At 44.8% G+C, this 15109-nt stretch overlaps 2 protein-coding genes across 2 annotated transcripts; one reads left to right on the forward strand and one right to left on the reverse strand.

Annotated features, from left to right (window-relative positions):
* Positions 1-727: 727 nt before the first annotated feature.
* Positions 728-3160, forward strand: LOC123061161 (ribosomal protein L11 methyltransferase). The gene is made up of 7 exons (XM_044484111.1): positions 728-1149; positions 1258-1341; positions 1509-1649; positions 1919-1984; positions 2119-2286; positions 2390-2719; positions 2828-3160. Exons 1-7 carry the CDS (start codon positions 832-834, stop codon positions 2924-2926), a joined length of 1206 nt encoding a protein of 401 aa, XP_044340046.1. The 5' UTR covers positions 728-831; the 3' UTR covers positions 2927-3160.
* A 325-nt stretch (positions 3161-3485) lies between these two features.
* LOC123061153 (glyoxysomal processing protease, glyoxysomal) lies at positions 3486-8746 on the reverse strand. The gene is made up of 14 exons (XM_044484106.1): positions 8580-8746; positions 8429-8475; positions 8153-8336; positions 8015-8065; positions 7535-7609; positions 6987-7103; positions 6778-6909; positions 6567-6670; positions 5989-6074; positions 5742-5836; positions 4967-5660; positions 4642-4843; positions 4267-4355; positions 3486-4178 (listed from the first exon to the last, which is right to left on the reverse strand). The coding sequence occupies exons 1-14, from the start codon at positions 8643-8645 to the stop codon at positions 3943-3945; spliced, it is 2178 nt and encodes a 725-aa protein (XP_044340041.1). The 5' UTR covers positions 8646-8746; the 3' UTR covers positions 3486-3942.
* Positions 8747-15109: the final 6363 nt, after the last annotated feature.

Raw genomic sequence — 15109 nt, forward strand, 5'->3', positions numbered from 1 at the left:
AAAAATCAGAGCTCCAAAATGCGTTTGAAAGTAACATTTTCAGAGTATCATTTTTGTTTTTTTACCATGCCTTCCACCAATGTCATTTCATGATGAAATTTTGCATGCACAACAAACATTTCTTAAAGTATGCCACGTCCATTTGAAAGTAACAATTGTTTTTCTATTTTATTTATTTTACTGTTCATAGCAGGAGCATATGAGCTCAGGTATAGAAACTCCACGTCCGGTGAAGGGCACTTTCTTTTGATCCCAGTTTCATAGTCATTTTTTGCTTGTTCAGTACTACTGCCTCCATTCCTAAAAGGGGTAGACTAATTTAAACTGCATCAACGTCTTATAGTTAGGAATGAAGGTAATATTAAATTGTTACTGGTATTATACGAGTATCTCACAAGTTCTTTTTTCTTGGGCATAATATACTCTCAGTCTCAAAATAAGTGTCGCTGATTTAGTATAATTTATGAAAGTATCTCACAAGGTTGCTTAGATAACAGGGTTTCATAAATCCACATTGTTATTCTTTTTTATTATTTACATTTCGGCATTGTTTTTCTTGCTTTTTCTCTGCTTTCGTAACTGAAAAGACTACATCAAAAAGATCCAAACCGGCCGACGTAGAACAATTGACCAAAAGAAAGGGCCACGGCAGAAAACTGAAACGGGCCCTCTGCTGCTGTACTGTAGCCACTGAAACCACACGTTTGCAGCACGCCAAAAAACAAAAATCAGCCGTGCTCCTCCGAACCCGCGCTCTACGCTTGGGGCGCACCGCACCGAACCGTTCGTTCCGCTCCGGCTCTTGGCGACTGAGCCGCCGCCGCCGCCGAGATGCTGCCGCTGGCGCGCGCCCCTCTCCACCGCCTCCTGCTCTCCTCGCCCCTTGCTCTGTCGCTCTGCTCCCCTTACACGACCGTAGGCCGCCGCGGCGTCTCGCCCCTTCTCCTGATGCTCTCCGCTCGCCCCTCGGCGTGCCGCGTCGGCGAGGGCTTCCCGGCCGCAGGGGCCTCCTCGCGAGGCAGGAGCCTCTGTCCCCGCGCCGTCAGCGTGTACGACGAGGCGCCCTCCAGCTCTGCCGCCGGCAGCGTCTACGACGACCTGGCCGCGCCCTACCTCTCCGTCCGCATCCGCTGCCGCAAGGAGGACGCCGTCAGTATCCCCCCTCTACTTCAGAGCACTAGTTTCTAGTACTACTTTCTAACCTCTATCTCATTTTTTCCCTGACAAAAGTTTCATGTGTCCTCGCAATCAATCCAGGAACTGCTCTCCGAGTCCCTCCTGTGCTTTGGCGCTTGCTCCGTCACCGTGGACGACATCGCCGACGCTGCGAATCTTGACGAGGTGAGTTCATTCTCTCTGCATTTTGGGATTCAGACAGTGGGATGATTTCCTGTGGTTCTAGCTACTCAATCTGAACAAGTTTCGGCCTTACTGTCGATGGCTTGCTTGTTACAGATGATGCACACCATTCGTCAAGTATCTAATGTGCGCAATCGTGTGCTGTGCAGATCTCCATAACCACCATATACGCACACGGGGAGAACGTGGGCTCAAGCGTTTCGAATGCTGCAAGCTCAGCTGGTCTGGACTACAGCCCGGCGTATGAGACCTCTGTAGGAAAGCAGTGCGACTGGGTGACACTTGTGCAGGTTGCTACTACTTTGTACTACTCCCTCCGTTCGGAATTACTTGTCTCGAATATGGATGTATCTAGAACTAAAATACGTCTAGATACATCTGTTTTCGCGACAAGTAATTCCGAACGGAGGGAGTACTTCTTAGGGTCTAGATATTGTCTCTGGGAATGAGAAGTCCATTGCCGTAACTTTTGCCCTCAAATTTTGGCGCATGAATGCAAGGATATAGGAAACGTACTGTGCCATGCAGATGCTTGAAAAAATTACTGCTATGTCTGCAGGAAACGTACGAGTCCACGAAAGTTATCGATGGCCTTTGGATTATTCCTAAATGGAAAACTCCCCCTGTATGTCTGCTGCTCTTTTCCTTTTAATTTCTTTGTTTATAGATAAGTGTTGTTTTCGTTTATCTTCGTCTACTTGGGTGCTTGAACTGAGAGTTACTTTGTCATGTGCCATGCCCATCTCCCTCCATCCACAGGATCCACAGGCAACAAATATCATTATCAATCCAGGCCTGGCTTTTGGAACTGGGGAGCATCCGACGACTAAATTGTGCCTTCTTTTTCTGAAAGAAGCTATTAAGGGGGGTGAGCGTGTCTTGGACTATGGAACAGGCACCGGGGTGTTGGGTATTGCAGCTCTGAAGGTGCAATGTTAAAAACTGTTCTTGTTTACTACCAGCAAATATTTTTCAGGAAAAGACATCAGCAATTTCATGCTCTCATTGTTGGCTTACACTACAAATGCAGATTGGTGCTGCTCTATCCACTGGTATAGACATAGACCCTCAAGCAGTGAGCTCCGCTCGTGAGAACATGCTGCTGAATGGTATGGATTCTGGCAGAATGCTGGTTCACTTGGTACCGACAGGCGCCGAGCCTTCATGCTTCTCAAGTAGCATCGACAAATCAGAAGAGGAAAAGCCCGGCAGTAACCTTGAGCTGAAGTCCTCAAAGGGGACGTATGACATTGTTGCTGCAAATATACTGCTGAACCCCTTGCTGGAGCTGGTCGAGGACATAGTCGGATTTGCGAAAACCGGTGGAACAGTTGCTGTTTCAGGGATATTGTGTGAGCAGGTAAAAGGAATTTGACTATTTCCAAAATTTAACATGGCATTCAGAGTTTTGTTTCTTGGTTACGATGCTTCTCTTGGTACCTCACCAGTTATATCTCGTCTAATATAGGTTCCGAAGATTGAGAAGGCTTACTCCAGGTACTTGGACAACGTATCTGTATCTGAAATGGATGGATGGGCGTGCCTTCAGGGAACAAGAAGAGCATAGATTTATGCATTTTCTTTTTCTTCTTCTTACATTGTAAAAGCAGATTGACCTTATCTTCCCGACTGGTGAAGGATTTTTGCCCCTACAGGAGGAGAATGTTTTGGCCTTAACAATTTGAACCATTTTGGTAGGATTACTAGGGTATTGTCGAGCTACACTGTTCATTGTTTTCAATGCCCCTTTGGAGGCGTGATGCCTAACTGCTGCTTCTGAGCCCACATGTCACTGACCCAACTGCACCTGTAGTTACGGCATTGAAGCTCAGTCTTACATCACTATCCAGCGTATGATAAGAGGACGTGTTGTTCACAGTGCATAAGTGCAAACAGCACATGGATGCTAAACAAACACTGTATAACGTTATTTCGCAAAAAAAACACTGTATAACGTTTGTTTCGTGCGCGTCATTTTTATCACTACGATAGCGCGAGGAAATGTGTGGTAGCAGGATATCAAAATCCCAGATTGGTTCTGAGGACAAACCCAGATTGATTTTCATTTATGAATTCAAAGGGTAAATGAATCAGAAAACATGACGATGGTTTCAGACTAACTGCAGTCACTGAAAAGGCATTGGTAGTACAACTCACGCGCAAATGGTAGAAGATTATCTTTTCAGTTAGTACAACCTGTACTGCTTCCAGTATCCTCATACACTTCCTGAAGATATGTCCACTATCTCAAATCAAATTCAACACGCTATTGTAACACCCTTCTACTTGGAAACAAACTATACATGAATCAACATGCATCTTTTGGGGAGAAAAACTCATTCATTAGCGACAGGCCTGGTTAGCAATCTCAATCTGCGAGTATGCTTTGAAGGACTTGTAGCGGCAGGCCAAATCTTGTAGAACTTTCAGTGTTCAGGTTACCTGAACTTCGCCAAATTAGAGCCTGCCATTTTGGTGCTCAGGCTACCCGAATCCTTAGTTTTTCATTCTTTTCCTCTTCTGTACTCCTATGTATTCAGGGTACTAGTACTATCCATTTGTGCTTTGCAGAAATAATCCCATCTAAATTTTACTAGGAATCTTGTGTTTAAGGAAAGCCTCCAAATCACTTATAGATGTCAAACCTTCTTTCTGATTGGCGAGAAACTTTGAGAACTCCGAAACTTTCCCCTCCCCGCTCTTCCCAGGGGGGCTACTGAGAAATGGGAGAGATGATGGTGCTTGTGCCAGTGCCCACACTGATGAGAGCAATTCATTTGGTTTATCCAGCTGCTCCAAAATTGTGTAATCTCCATTCGCTGTACAAAAGGGGAGAAGGTTGACAAAAAACTCCTATATACCCTGGAAGGCTCAGATGACAAAAAAGAACATGATTTGAACAAGCACCTGCATACTTGAAGACCATTTCCAGAGATTTGCAGGGGATGCTAAAATTCAGACGAGGTATTGTGCTCCCACCGCCATGCTTAGCATTGCTGCATATGGTAACAGAAGAAATAAGTGCATGGAAACGAGTATGCTGGGCCTTTGCTAGAATCTAGAAAATTAAGGTGACTGCAAAGACAGTCTTACGGTCCCCAGAATGAAGGACAAAGGGAAGTGGGTCACTGTATAGGCGAAGCAGGAAAACACCAAGACAGCAAAGCTAGTTCCGGAATAGTACAAATCCACCAAAAGAATGGGTAATACTGATACAAACCGCATGCAATTTGACAGTGGTGACGTGGTGTCCACTAATACTGTTACAATGTTTGTGCATACCTTGTTATAAGTCCAACCATTCGACCATGTGAATTGACAATTACACCACCACTAGATCCAGGATGAACTGCCGCTGTTGTCTGCAGCATTACTGGCAGGTCCATATTGTCTGTCTGCACATTGCTAGGCAGATGAGAATGTTGAGCTGATGGAATTTGGACAACTTTCGAGACAACCCCAGAGGAAAGCGAGGAACATAGACCTACAGCCAAATACCCAAATAGCAAAGTTATATTAAAATAAAACAGTTAACATACATGTCATAAATTAAGCATCAATCTGCTGCAGGAACTATTTTGGAAACTATGGTTCTAAGGCTTATTACCTGATCGAGGTCCAAGAAGACCATGCCCAACAACATATGCAGACGACCCTGCTGTCGGACAAACAAATTCTGGTCTAATTGCACAAAATTCAATCGCGATCTTTTCCATTTGAAGCAAGGCAACATCAAGCGGCCCCTTGGAGATAAACACCACACTAGCACTACACCACGTCTGTTTCTCCCCATCATCCAAACGAACAGATATTCTCTTCTCTCTCTTGGAACCCAAATTAAAGAATGAAACCTCATGCTTAACAGCATCTTCATTGGACATCTTGCAATGCTGTGACTGCAACAATTTATTTTCTCCATGGAGATATTCTCCAGCAAGTGAGGTGGTTTTATGTTGTAAACCTAAAGGTGAAGTTCTCCCAAATCTCCAAGGCTCCAAAAGATGAGCATTTGTCAGAACTAAGCCATTCTTGTTGAGGAGAATACCTGAAGCCCAAGTTGTATCACCAACCGTGACAAGAACAACCGAGGATATAGCCTCTCTGAGTGAAGGTGGAATGCTATACTGACTAAGGTCATTGGCTAAATTAGAGACAAACCTCCTATGGTTATCCATGCCACATGATTCCATCGTTTTACTGTCTGCACTTTTGTCATCAAGTAGTTCATTTGAGGCTTGCTCAATTTGCTCCAGTTTGTTTCTGCTCCATGCAGTGCATATTCCATCCCATGTAATCACAAGCTGTCATGCAGATACTTAAGTTCACATATCTCTTCCATCATTCCATGTGCATAAGTATACCACTGACACCAGTAAACTCACCTGAACTTGTATGTTGCTGCCTCTCTGTCTTAATGGCTTCATCAGCATCCCCACAAGACAAGCATTTTTATCAAACACTGGAGCACCTTCCATACCTTAAAATATTTGAAAAATTATTAACAGCTGACTCATACTCCCTCCGTTCCAAAATAAGTGTCGTGGTTTTAGTTCAAGAACTAAAATCACGACGCTTATTTTGGAACGGAGGCAGTAGTATATATCCTAACAGAGATAGTGATGTCTATACCAGGAAGACAGTGGATGTCAGCCATCAGCAGCGAGCTCCTGACAGCACCTGGAGGTAGGCAATTTGCAACAGCACCAACTGATATACTGCTTAAATAATAACATTAATATTATGGATTAATATGAGAATGCCTCTTTGTTTTAGAATAAATGTGACATAATAAAGTGGATAATAGCATGTACTCTCTGTAAAGAAAAATAAGAGCGTTTAGATCACTACTACTTTAGTGATCTAAACACTCTTATATTTCTTTACGGAGGGAGTATGTCTTTCGAATGGCAGAAACTAGAACAGCTAATTGACAATGAATAAGCCTTCACGGTTTCTAGACATGCCTCAAACAGAATTAGACTATCCCTGCTTTTTAGCTTCAGTGAGGACGTGCAAAGAAAAATTAAAGAGCAACACTTTAGAGTTTAGTATTATCTCCATAACAGATATGTAATGGCATCAAGTTTTCAACTGTTTGAAGCATAATATTACACTGATGAATATTTTCAACTGTTTGAAGCTTAATATACAAACACACTAGGTGCATATGCTTAATACTGAATTCAAGCAGTAGAGATAAAAATTACCTGTTGAAGAAATGGAATGGTGACAGGATGCCAAAGGGAGACCCCACTACCAGCAAAGAGTCCCCTCGCTGTGGAATCGGTGGAACGTTGATATGTCCTGCATTCTGATATCATTGACCAAGATCATCAACTCAATAAAAACTAAGTGCACCTTGTAATTCTTGAGACGCTAAAGATCAGTGAAATGAAACAGCATCATAATGAACCTTACACTCGATGTTAAGGCTGAGACTCCTAGTACAGCGATTCTTGTGGCAGACTTGGCTATTGTTGATGGGTCAGCAGACTCAGCATATAAATTCTTCCTATTGTACTCAAGGAAGGATCCGGCATCATTTTCAACCTGATAATGGCTGATAACAGTAAATCTTCCATCGCTATAAATCAGGGCAGGCAAGTTTAGCTTGATGAATAGATAACCTGCTTCTGATTTACATCGGCCAGTGGCCAGCCAACATCCCATGACGAGCTTCCAATCAGTGAACCATCATATGTTAACAAGGATAACACAGGATCAGCCGACGCTGGGACATCAACCTAAAAGGGAAAACTGAGGTGCTGAGCTGATGATGAATCATATTTTCCATCTAATGCTATATATAAATATATAGAACCATGTAAAATATTAAAGAAAAGAAACGCAGTTCTGATTATAAATATGAAGTCTAAGTTCATAATTACTCTTTCTGAGCTCAAAGAACATCCTCTGAATCCAAAGAACTTAAAAACAGCTATTGCCTCTTTTTGTAATTATGTATGCCCACTTTGTACGCCTTTCCTATTACCAAGTAGCACTTTCTTTCAGTGAAAAATGGCAGGCGCACTTCCCATTTTTATAGCACGAAACAAATATTTACAGAGTTTTAAGTTGCCTCATGGCAAAAGTCCCAACTACACTAGAATCTGGGTAAACAACAAAGTAATACTAGTAACGAGTATATGTTTTCATAGGGAAAAGAAACACTCACCATGGCAAGTAACTCAGCTGAAAGCCACTGGGGAGCTCCAGAATCTCCATGTCTGATGTCCCCTGATTCCTCAGGCTGCATATGCCAGGAAAAGTTCAGGATTTCAGGAAAATCTTCCTAACTCTTTCAGGATGGATATTCTCTGTGCAGTTCTTCAACACACAGAATTAAGCACCGGATATTTAATTTGATCGATTGATCCGCTAATCCTACAGCCCACTGCAATACTGTCCCATTGGTCTGAAGTCTTAATTATCCCCCAAAATATGCACCAATCTAAGTATCTGCATTAGTTTTGCTCTTAAGTGGCGATTGACACTTTGACAGCTTGGCAGAATTTCATCAATATGAATTCACATATTTCTTTCTTTTTCAAGGGGGACTGAATAGATTACGGACTGTGGGATGCAAGTGTGAATAATTAGCACAAACAATACTATTGTACAACAAAAACACAAGGTCTTTGGTAATGTTCCTCACCTCAACTAGCACATCGAGACGCGCCTCTGGTATTAACCTCGGCTGCAGTACCTGCAGGCATTCCATCAAGCAACGAGCACCTCAGCGCCAGAATCACCTCAACTAGACATGTGTGAGCACGAGACGGTCGCAACCAACCTCGCTGGGGCTATCGCGCTGCTCCGCGACCAGGAACGCCTCGACGAGCGACGCGGCCGTGAGCGCGACGCCCCCGGCGTGGCCGTGGGACGCGCATATACGGGCTAGAAGCGGCGGCAAAGGCTCCGCCAGGGCGCCCGGCGGCAGGAGGACGGCCGACGCCGACAGCGTGGTGGACCCCGACCTGGAACCAAACCAAGGCAGGTCACACGATTAGGCTCGAAACCGGCGAGGAAATTGAGGAATCGGGAGGAGGGAGGGGAGCGGGCGCCGTACTGGTGGAGGTGGAAGGCGTGGCGGCGCATCTTGACTGCCTTGGGGTCCTGGAGGAAGCGGAGGGGAGCGTGGCGCTTAGCGGGAAAGCTCGGGAGACGCTGGTACGGGTTGAGGAAGAGGAAGATGAAGAGGGCAGGGGGTGGGTACTGACCGGGCCGACGATCCGCGCCATCGCCGAGAAGCTTCGCGCGGCGGCGGCGATCTCGCGCGGCTCCATGGCGGCCGCGGGGAGCGGCACGGCGGCGTCTCCCCCTGCGCTGACTTTGTTTGCTGGTTGAGGTGGGAACTGGACAAACGACGACTACCGTTGTCCAGGTATACTCGTGCGGGTTAACATTCCTGCTCTTCCCCGGCCGACTTTTTACCCCTCAAACCGTACACCCGTGTAGCCATTAAGAATGGCAATGGGTTGGGTTTGGATCGGGTTGAACAATATCAAATCCATATCCATATGTATGAAGACAATTTTTGCACGCCCATAAAAAAATCCATGGGTGAAAAATTGTGCACATGTCCAAATCCGATGGATATCCATATCCACTGGATATTCATTGGGTCCTCTCGAGACATATAAATAAGACTTAACACAATATTAACATAAACACTTCCATTCTTCACCTCGTGGCAGGCTATACTTCACTTATGGTTAATCAACATCCAGTAACAACCTAAGATCATTTAGTATTTTTCTAACAGATGAGAATGACGAGTCATTTAACAAGGAGATAAAAATAAGGAAAAGGGTGTTGGAGTATGTTACGGAGGGGATTGACTGCCAACTTATAAAAGTTACGATGGGGATTGTGTAATTTCTTATGCATGTTTTTGATAAAAAAAATGTAAAATTATCGTGGGACATGTGAACGTGGGGCAGGGATAGCAGATTTTTTCCCATTGAGTCATACTATCGGGTCGGGTTTGGGTATATCCATGGGTACAAGATTATATTCATGCCCTACCCATAAACAATCGGGCCGGGTTTGGGCACCGTCCATGGACACAAAAGCATATCCAAACCCTATCCATTCGGGTCGGATATCCATGCATATCCATGTCCATGGATAAAATTGCCATCCTTAGTAGCCATGCGTTACCGGCTATTTTTCCCCCAAAAACGTTGGCAAAAGGATCACCTCGTTGGTTAATTCGAAAGAAAAGAATTGCCAGGTTAATATATAAAAAACCAGACGAAAACCGATGCAAACAAATTCACTCAACAAGAAACACCACGACCACGTAGGCGCCTCACCAAATGCTCCCAACACACAACCACAACCCTCAACACTTCTACAATGCGGAACCCCAGGCAAGAAAACCGACAACGACGACTCGTAAGGCCAAAGCCACGTCACAACGCAAGAAAGTGATTAATATCCATCACAAAAACGCGGTTCCCTTTTGCATCATCAATCATAGGAACCTCTAGCTGCTCACTTGGCAGGAGAATCTTGTCCCTTACTCGAGGTCGCTAGCGTATCCACCTTCATATGCTCCACTGATAGACTCAAACACAACTCCCTAAGCCCGGACATGATCTGCATCACCGGAGCCACGAGCATGGCGATGGACTCGCCCTCAGTGGAAGGCAACGTAGGAGGGGAGGTAGGCGTCGACAATGAATTGTCTCCAACACGACGGGAGAAAGAGCCATATAACTCCACCCTATCCTCTGCGGAGCAAACACCGACCGCACAGAGAGAATGCAACGACATAGAGGTCTGCAACATAGTCGACACAAGGAAGAGTCTACTCAGAGTAGCCTCCGCTCGCTCCAAAAAGCTCCCAACACACGCCAGACAGCCTTGCATCAACACAGTCTGACCAGCTAGAGCGGACTGTAGAGACAACACACGCCCAACCCCCGCGGCAAAGTGCCTTGGAGGGCAATGCGGATCTCATCAAACCCTTGCATAGAGCAAGAGCAAAGACGATGCACAACGCCGAGGCGAGACATGGGTGGCACATCAAGGCATATGTCAGTGAGATTAGAGGACGCCATGGGTTACAGCATCTGCGTGCATGGTGATCATTTTCCAAACAACGGGAGCACCACAACGGATCTTTGCAAATAGACACATGATGCCCATGAGCAAGGCATCTATAGCATCTACCGCAGAGCCAAATGAGGATGGTGATGAAGTCATACAACACGGGTCGCACCACGGTAGCACCTCCCGCCAACCCTCATTGTGTGTCCGTGTTATGCCCCACACACATCCCTCCAGAGTCAAGGGCCCTTGGTGGACGCCGACGCTATCTGGGGAGCCAGCTCCTCCTCGCCATCTTCTTCATTGTCGTTAGCAGCGGAGGCCCACAACACCGCTCATGGTGGCAGCATCACAGCCACTTCCTCTTCACAACCCATGCCGTCCCTAATGCCCGAGGCAACTAGGGCTAGCTGCAACACACCCGAGGCGGCACTGACAATGGGACAGGGGCGACAGGCGTCGTGGCTAAAGCAGTTGTCGACACAGGCTCGGAACTGGGCATGCACATGGCCTTCACACCCCATCCTATCTACTGAAACTGCAAACTGGGGGCAGTGGTCGCGGGTGAGGGAGAACGCCAACAATCAGGATGGAGCCAGCAGCCAGAGCGCACAACACAGATGGTGAAAGGACAAGGGTGCAGGAGCGGGAGACGCCACTGCAGTGGCGGCCGCCGTGAAGGATCACGCGAGCAGCATTGCTGGGTGAACTAGGAAAAGGGGTGTCGCTGAGACAGGTGTGGGAGAGGGCTCTGGGGGGCACCCGGATCTAGTAATGGTGGCCGCAATGGAGGATGGAGGCTAGAGATCCAGGCGATGGTGGTGCACGCCCAGCCGCCACTTATGTGGATGCGAGAGTGCCATCACTTCCAATGCTTGACGAAGAGCCAAGCCTTGCAGAAGAGAGAGGGCAACTAGGGGACTTCGGATCTGGCCTGGGCAGCTGTAGAGCTAGTCGGAGAAGGGAGATCGAGGCGACGCCGCTGGGAGCACTCACTTGATGTGGGTCCTGGCGCGGGAGCCCAACAACAATGCTCTGAGTTCCACATAAAAGCAACAATGCTATGGTCTACTTGTATTTATATGAGTCGTAAAACAATAAGACAACCTAGATAGCACACGTACAAATACGGAAATTCTGCAAAGTTCTGATATTGTTCTCTAGTGATTCAAAGTGAGCATACAGCTCTAGAAGAAGGGATGATGACAAAAACTTCCGCTAAAAAAAATAGTTGTGGACACATCTATGGAAGATCAAAGTTGTACCCAAGGTACATGTGTTCTGGTGGCAGGTGCTATGTGGTATTCTACAAGTTCAAGGCATTCTAAAAACACAGACACATTGCTACTTTGGCTCGGTGCAAAATCTGTCTTATTGTAGATGAGGATCTGATGCATGCATTTGTCAAGTGCAATCATGCGAAGCGATATTGGATGGAGGCGAGGGAGTGGCTTGAGATTAAGTTGCCTGAACTCCATCCCACTACCTGGTCTATAGACATTCTTTGTAACATGTGATATGATGATTTAGATCGGGCAAAGATCATAACAATGATGTGGTCGATTTGGACATCTCGAAAAAATACTACTCATGATAAAGCTAGTATGGATCAAGCCCATTCCATGAAGATGACCAGGGAAATGCTTGTGCTACTTGATATTCCTATTTCAAACTCTAAGATCTTACCTGTACATGGGTAGCGACCACCTGAGGCCGAGTGGACAAAAATTAATATCGATGCTGGTATTTCTTCTGAGGCACATATGGGAGGTATGGGAGGAGTAGCTTGATCCTCCACTATTTTTCTCGGAGCCTAGAGCAAGCCATGTTTGGGTGTCACCGATCCTAAGGTAATGGTGATTCGTGAAGATGTGGTATTTGCTCAACAACGGGGCTTTGCACGAGTATTCATTGAAATAGATAGTTTAGTGGTGGTTAATCTCTGGAACTTGCGCCGTTCTTGACGCTTGGTCATAGCGCCAGTTTTGTTAGACATTGAAGGGTTAACTTTTAGTTTTAATTCCTTGTTGATTCAACATGTAATGAGACACTCTAACTTTCCAGCCCGCCTATGTGCACACCATGCATGCATGCACTCGGGAGGTGTCTGATTGTTGGATGGAGTCCCCTCTGAGTTTTTTGGTTACCAACCTGATGGCTGATCGTGCCAGAGCTCTTTTATCTAAATAATGCCCTTCAATTACCACAAAAAGCACACGTACAAATACGGAAATATAGGGATGATACAAGCCATACAGCTGGCTCCGCCATACAACATAGAAGACCCCAAACAAAAAGATTTTGCAACGCTTTCCTTGGTTTTCTCTCCTTCCGACTATGGCGCTGTCAGTTTCAAAGTGCTAACTGAGATTTTTTTTGTAAGGAGTGACAACTGAATTTGATAATCTACAAGCAACCTATCCATAAGGCTAAATAATATACATATCATCTACGTCTTTCTTAGATAAAATGTGGGGCAACCTTGACACTCCAATTGCGCTCCTAAGCTCGTCATGATAACCCTGAATCCCAACCTTATCTTCTCTGTTATTGATTGAACCTGCTTATTCTGTAGATCAGACAAAGGATAATTTCTCAGAGATGTACTCATTTGTGTCCAACTCACAACTTAAAAAGAATGATAATGACATATGACACCGAACTCACAATTTGATAAAACATATAATTCAATTCAATGCCACTATCTCATATGTATGTACATTCATTCAAAGCCTTAAATAATGATAGTATGCTGATAGTTCATACATAGGTGAAAAGGGAGAAAAGCGACAACGATTTTAGATGTGCATACATTATCATCTAGCTCATAGGTAAAAATTCAGTAGAGATGAGTAGTCGGCCTAACGGCAGATGGAATTTTCCTTTCCCCCACCTTGCACATTCATCAGCACAACACTATATAGTACTCCCTCATTCCCAAAATGTAAGACGCTTTTTGACACTATGGTAGTGAAAAAGGTCTTACATTCTGGGATTGACACTATAATAGTGTAAAAAGGTCTTACATTTTGGGATAGAGGAGTATATTTTTCTTGAACTGTACATGTATCAATATTGTTTAATACCACCAGCATCAAAAATGGACATAAGTAGGCACAAGAAATAATGAAGGTTACATAAATCTTTGGAAAACAAATCAACGTTCACAATAGAGCTGCCCAACAGAGCGGGTGGCATGGGCTCTGCCCCACTACCACCTCCCGGAGGCAGTGGTGGTGGAAGACGTGCCCACACGTGGGGAGCACCGCCATGTGCGCGCTGCGACGGAAGTCTGTAATGCAGATCGTGCAAACCGTGTTGATTGCCCCCTCCAGATGGAACCTGGCGAGGGGTATCTTCAGTGCTCACAACGCCTTCTCCAGGTTGACAAACCTGTAGAGGCGGTGATATAGGCCTATTAGTCTATCTAATGTTGTTTACAAAATAATATCCAATATGATTGCATTCTGATTAAAAATCCATCTTGATGATACTATCTCTCCAGTTCAGAGTGCCTTTGTACCTAGTAGGCTCATCATAGATAATAATCTTTTAGCCTATGAAAGTTCAGCATCAGTGGCAAGGGAAAATAAACTTTATTGTAAGGGAAAATAAACTTTGTATGAACTTGTGATGGTAAACAAAGAAAAGCAACGGACTACATAATAAAGGTTTCTATCACAAGGGGCAATATAAAATGATGTTCCTTTCCATTAAGAGCTTGGACATCCAAATGAAAAAGGGCATGACAACCTCTGCTTCCCTCTGCGAAGGGCCTATCTTCTACTTTTCAGTATTTACTTTTATGCAAGAGAGTTAATAATGTTCATCTATATTCCACTCTTAATTATTCTCCACTTGTAAAGCATCATGTGGTAGGGAAATATCCAGACACATATAACCAGTTGGATGTAGGTAATCATGGGTTATTATTATTGACATTATCCTTGAGAGAAATAAGTTGAGAGGTGAAACTATAACCCCCATCTTCCTATGTGTTTGACTAAAACTTTTTGCTCCATAAATATGTAGTGAGTGTTAGCAATCGTGGAAGACTGATAGTTGAGTATATGAATTTGCTAAACAAAGCTCTTACATAGCCTCTTTCTGAAAATATTGTTTAATACCACCAACATCACAAATGGACATAAGTAGGCACACACAAAAAAAGGTTACAAAAATCTTTGGAAAACAAATCAACATTCAGCGTAGAGCTGCCCAACAAAGCGGGCGGCATGGGCTCTGCCCCGCCAGCACCTCCCGGAGGCAATGGTGGTGGAAGACGTTCCCACACGTGGGGAGCACAGCCATGTGCATGCTGCGACAGAAGTCTGTAATGCAAATCGTGCACACTGTGTTGATTGCCCCTCCAAATGGAACCTGGCGAGGGGTTTCTTCAGTGCTCACAGCACCTTCTCCAGGTTGACAAACCTATAGAGGCGGTGATATAGGCCTATTAGTCTATGTAATGTTCTTTACAAAATAATATCCAATATGATAGCATTCAGATTAAAAATCCATCTTGATGATACTATCTCTCCAGTTCAGAGTGCCTTCGTACATAGTAGGCTCATTACAGATAATACTCTTTTAGCCTATGAAACTTCAGCATCAGCAGCGGAGCTTGACAAAGCTAGTTGGGGCCAGAAAAACACAAAATCTAAATCTTGTGGGGCACAAAACATAGAACTAT

This window comes from Triticum aestivum, chromosome 1A (genome assembly GCF_018294505.1).
Source record: "Triticum aestivum cultivar Chinese Spring chromosome 1A, IWGSC CS RefSeq v2.1, whole genome shotgun sequence".
Classification (NCBI taxonomy): Eukaryota; Viridiplantae; Streptophyta; class Magnoliopsida; order Poales; family Poaceae; genus Triticum; species Triticum aestivum.

Bases quoted from the DNA above. Each gene is read 5' to 3' on its own strand.
- LOC123061161 (XM_044484111.1), top strand. From the start codon at position 832: ATGCTGCCGCTGGCGCGCGCCCCTCTCCACCGCCTCCTGCTCTCCTCG. The intron at 2,287-2,389 runs GTGCAATGTTAA...CTACAAATGCAG, and splicing joins TGGGTATTGCAGCTCTGAAG to ATTGGTGCTGCTCTATCCAC. The intron at 2,720-2,827 runs GTAAAAGGAATT...CGTCTAATATAG, and splicing joins CAGGGATATTGTGTGAGCAG to GTTCCGAAGATTGAGAAGGC.
- LOC123061153 (XM_044484106.1), bottom strand. From the start codon at position 8,645: ATGGAGCCGCGCGAGATCGCCGCCGCCGCGCGAAGCTTCTCGGCGATG. The intron at 7,610-8,014 runs GTGAGGAACATT...TGGCATATGCAG, and splicing joins GTCTCGATGTGCTAGTTGAG to CCTGAGGAATCAGGGGACAT. The intron at 5,661-5,741 runs GTGAGTTTACTG...TCTGCATGACAG, and splicing joins GCAGCAACATACAAGTTCAG to CTTGTGATTACATGGGATGG.